This window comes from Engystomops pustulosus, chromosome 11 (genome assembly GCF_040894005.1).
Source record: "Engystomops pustulosus chromosome 11, aEngPut4.maternal, whole genome shotgun sequence".
Classification (NCBI taxonomy): domain Eukaryota; kingdom Metazoa; phylum Chordata; class Amphibia; order Anura; family Leptodactylidae; genus Engystomops; species Engystomops pustulosus.
The window spans coordinates 66,313,766-66,318,422 of NC_092421.1; the positions used below are offsets into that span (position 1 = coordinate 66,313,766).

At 46.1% G+C, this 4,657-nt stretch overlaps 1 protein-coding gene across 1 annotated transcript; it reads right to left on the reverse strand.

Moving 5' to 3' along the window:
- Nucleotides 1-2,132: 2,132 nt before the first annotated feature.
- Nucleotides 2,133-4,657, reverse strand: ADRA2A (adrenoceptor alpha 2A). Its single transcript, XM_072129640.1, has one exon. It carries the CDS (start codon nt 3,787-3,789, stop codon nt 2,482-2,484), a length of 1,308 nt encoding a protein of 435 aa, XP_071985741.1. The 5' UTR covers nt 3,790-4,657; the 3' UTR covers nt 2,133-2,481.

Consider the following 4,657-nt stretch of genomic DNA (forward strand, 5'->3'; position numbering starts at 1 on the left):
ATGATGAATTAATCCACTTACAGAGAGAGGAGGACGCGATTATCCTGTCTCTGCGGAGGACGATGATGATAACCGCGGCTTCCTTCCTCCATTAAAGAATAAGGATTGTCCTGCATTGTTACATTGTAATAAAACACTCTCTCCGTATAAAAATACTCTGTAGATAAATGCTGGCGATCAATAAATTTCTAAAGTTGCATCAGTGCCGCCCCAATTCAACTCTCAATTTGTGCATTAATTTCTTGAAGGAAAAACAGAGGAACAATACAATATGTATTATAATCCAGAGCCGCATTCACTATTCTGCTGGTGCAGTCACTGTGTACGTACATGACATTACTTATCCTGTACATCCTCCATAAATGTCCAAATGTGGTATAATACAGGATGTAACTCAGGATCAGTACAGGATAAGTAATGTCATGTATGTACACAGTAACTGCACCAGCAGCAGAATAGTGAGTGCAGCTCTGGAGTATAATACAGGATATAACTCAGGATCAGTACAGGATAAGTAATGTCATGTATGTACACAGTGACTGCACCACCAGCAGAATAGTGAGTGCAGCTCTGGAGTATAATACAGGATGTAACTCAGGATCAGTACAGGATAAGTAATGTCATGTATGTACACAGTGACTGCGCCATCAGCAGAATAGTGAGTGCAGCTCTGGAGTATAATACAGAATATAACTCAGGATCAGTACAGGATAAGTAATGTCATGTATGTACACAGTGACTGCACCACCAGCAGAATAGTGAGTGCAGCTCTGGAGTGTAATACAGGATGTAACTCAGGATCAGTACAGGATAAGTAATGTCATGTATGTACACAGTGACTGCACCATCAGCAGAATAGTGAGTGCAGCTCTGGAGTATAATACGGGATGTAACTCAGGATCAGTACAGGATAAGTAATGTCATGTATGTACACAGTGACTCCACCAGCAGCAGAATAGTGAGTGCAGCTCTGGAGTATAATACAGGATGTGCCTCAAGATCAGGATAAGTAATGTCATGTTTTGATGTGATCATTGGCTGGGTGGGGGTTGTGACCTCATTATTTTGGTGTATGTTTTATTATTGTTGTTATTATTTATTTTATGTGTGCTAGGTGTGAATGGGAATGGACCAGCATGTGGACAAATATTAAAATATTGTGTATATACTGTAAAATAGTGGAGGGGTTAGTAATGTTCTGGGGTATAATACAGGATGTAACTCAGGATCAGTACAGGATAAGTAATGTCATGTATGTACACAGTGACTGCACCACCAGCAGAATAGTGAGTGCAGCTCTGGGGTATAATACTGGTGTAACTCAGGATCAGTACAGGATAAGTAATGTCATGTATGTACACAGTGACTCCTCCATGTTCCTTTTGCAACCTGTTGCTATCCAGCTACTGTTAAACTAGAATCACTGAACTATTCTACATGCTGGGAGTTGTAGTTTTCCATAATCAGTAACTGCAGAGCACTCATCACGTATATACATTGAGGTTACCATAAGAAGGCATCATGATCATATATAAGCATTAAAACAGAATAAATAAAGTTCTCATCATAATAAAATGCAACAATGTTGCAAGAGGAGCACTTGAAGAACACAACAGCTTGATATGGCTGATAACAGGGAGCAATTGATTGTATTCACATACACAGGGCACAAAGTGTAATGGCTTTAGTCTCAGTGTCATTACTTGTTACTAAGAGCAAGTGAATAGTGAGCTCATCCTACACCCACCCCCTACCCCACCCTTCTATGGTCCATGGCCAGAAGCTCTGACTGGTCCCTAAATTTTAAGCAAGTACGTTCCTGTTTAGCATTATATTGCACCCCCTAGCCCCCCAATACCCTGTGCAAATGTATTATGTAACGTAGTAACCTCATACAGGAGAGTAATGATACAAAGTAACAAGATGCAGAGAAGGGGGAGGTTGCACTACTGTGTGTTTACCCATCAGAAGAAGGGTTACATGAACCATTTACACCCCAATCTACCTCTGTGCGCAGCAACATTAACCTGTTCAGTGCTGGGAACCCTTCTCCACATACAACCCCACACTCGCATACACACAGTGTTAGCAGATTTGGCAGCCAAAGAGTTAACACGAGCCCTTTTGCAAAATCAAAGTATAGAAAATATAATGAGCATTTACAATGTAACAAGGTCAATTCTGTAACAATGGGGGGCAGAGACCTGCTAAAAAAAAATAAATGAGTGAAGAGGTTCCTCCAATGATCATACAGAGGGCAAGTTTAGTAGTAAAATATATTTAAGCATTCATAATATCATCATCACTTAAAGCTGCATGCCTTACAAAATGAAGACAAGCTGCTCCCTCTGAGGACCCCAGTCCCTGTTGTATGAGAGGAGAAATGGGGGACAGAGGGCTCCTTCATGTTTGTCTGGTTTAACCTCCCCTCTATAGGTATCCATACAAAAAGCTGCACAGAGAGGAAGGGGTTAAGGGTCCTCACACAATCCTTTTCCTGTCCCCCTTGCACAGGATCTTCTTAAAGGCTCTCCTGAAGTCATGGTTGAAGATGGTGTAGATAACTGGGTTCAGGGAACTGTTGCAATAACCAAACCAGAAGAAGAATTTGAAGAGGGTCTCTGGGACATTGCAGCTTTTGCTACAGATGGCAATGAGGGAGTAAGTGAAGAAAAAGGGGAACCAGCACACAACAAAGACCCCAATTACCACAGCCAGGACAAAGGTGAACCTCTTCTCCCTGTTCTGCCTCCCCCTCCACCTGGAGGCTTTAGTACTCCTGTCCTCCTCCTCTCTCCTTGGGAGGCTATCCCCAGGTTTGATCTGGCTCAGCTTGGTCTTGCCCTTGTTCCTTGAAGCCTTGTCTTGCTTCTTCTTGGATGAATACTGCTGCTCTTCCCTATGCTCGGAAGATGATGAGTCCTCCATGTCCACCCCATTAGCTTCTGCCTCTTCTCTGTGCTGCTCATCCCCAGACCCTCCAGCCTTCTCCCCATTCAGCTTGACTGGCAAGTCCTTGTCTGCAAAGCCATTCTGCTTCTTCTCATGTTCCCCATTGCTCCTCTTGCTTGGAGGACCCCTCGTCCTCTTCTTGGCGATCTGGTAGATCCTGATGTAGACCAGGACCATGATGACACAAGGGGCGAAGAAGGAGCCGATGCAGGAAGAGATGATGTACCATTTCTCCTCATTAATCTTACACTTAGGCTCCTCTTCTTTGCCGCTTTCCTTCTCAATAGTGATGAGTGGTGGGAAGGAGATGACAGCTGAGATCACCCAGACGATGAAGATGATGCATTTGATCCTACGAGGGGTCCTCTTCAGGTTGTACTCAATGGCTTGTGTGATGGACCAGTACCGGTCCAGACTGATGGCACATAGGTGGACAATAGAGGAGGTGCAGAAAAGGACATCTAGTGCAAGGTAGATCTCACACCAAACCTTGCCAAAGTACCAGTATCCCATGACCTCGTTGGCTAAGGAAAATGGCATGACCAGGGTGGCCACAAGAATGTCAGCTGATGCCAAGGAGACCAGGAACAAGTTTTGGGGAGCTTTGAGCGCCCTACTAGTAAAAACAGCAATAACAACCAGGACATTGCCAAACACAGTGAAGAACAAGAGGATGCCCACCAGGGAGATGAGAGCCAGGGTGACCTGTAGGGAGTAAGGGGGTCCAGCCACGTCTGAATTAGTCCCATTGTACATGGTGCTGTTGGAGCAGTCTCCCTGGCACTCCATGGCAGAGATGCCCCCCCTATCAGATAACGAGTTCTCAAAATTAATCATGAAATATGGAGGTGGTCTTCCCTGGGCTCAGCAGACTTCTGCCAGTGTGATATTGACCCATGCCAGGGTGAGGACCTCCACTCAGGGGCACTCTATAGCTTCCATGCCCTGCTGCTCCAGGATCGTGGTGCCCAGACCAGTCATGCAAGATTCTCCCTGCCCTCCTGTATGCGCTTACCTGCCCGGGCACCTGGCCTCACATGTGTAATCCTGGTCAGGGTTGGGAGAGCTGCAGGGGTTAAGTGCAAGATTTACAAGAAGACAGTTCATTGCATCCATTAAACTTTCAGGGCAGTCATTGGGATCCACAGTCTGGAGAACCTTGTGCCCAGGGTAAGGTGGGCGCTAGTAAGAGGAGCTGGAAATAGAATAGAAAAGCTGGGTGCTGCGAAGTCCTTGATGTATGTTCATTGGCTTGTGTAAGGCTGTAGTCGGGTGAGTTCTCGGGTGTTGGTAACAGGTCCTGTTTAAGCTGCCGGGTTATACTGCCAGTGCAATGAGTTTGCTTGATGCTGTCAGCTCCTGGGTGCAGTTTGGGTGTAAAGTGCTGCCAGGGTGTGCTGGGTGTAGAGGTGCCAGCAGCTCAGGGTGCGCAGGGTGCTGGATTCTCTGCAGGATCACAGGGAGAGAACAGCTCCTGCTTGTGTTGTTGTCGGAGCTCCCAGCACTGGACATTTATAGCTGCACAATCAGCTCTAAACCAGAGAACAGGCAACGTCAGCCCCCCCACGTGGGAATGTGCCATCTCTACACCCTACACACCCTCAGCCTTCCAGCCTGTGCTCAGCACTCACAGCCAAGCCAGTGAGGGTGCAGCACCCACAGCATCTGCAGAGATCTGCTTATCACTTCAAGGCTGACCCCAGGC

Bases quoted from the DNA above. Each gene is read 5' to 3' on its own strand.
- ADRA2A (XM_072129640.1), bottom strand. From the start codon at position 3,789: ATGATTAATTTTGAGAACTCGTTATCTGATAGGGGGGGCATCTCTGCC.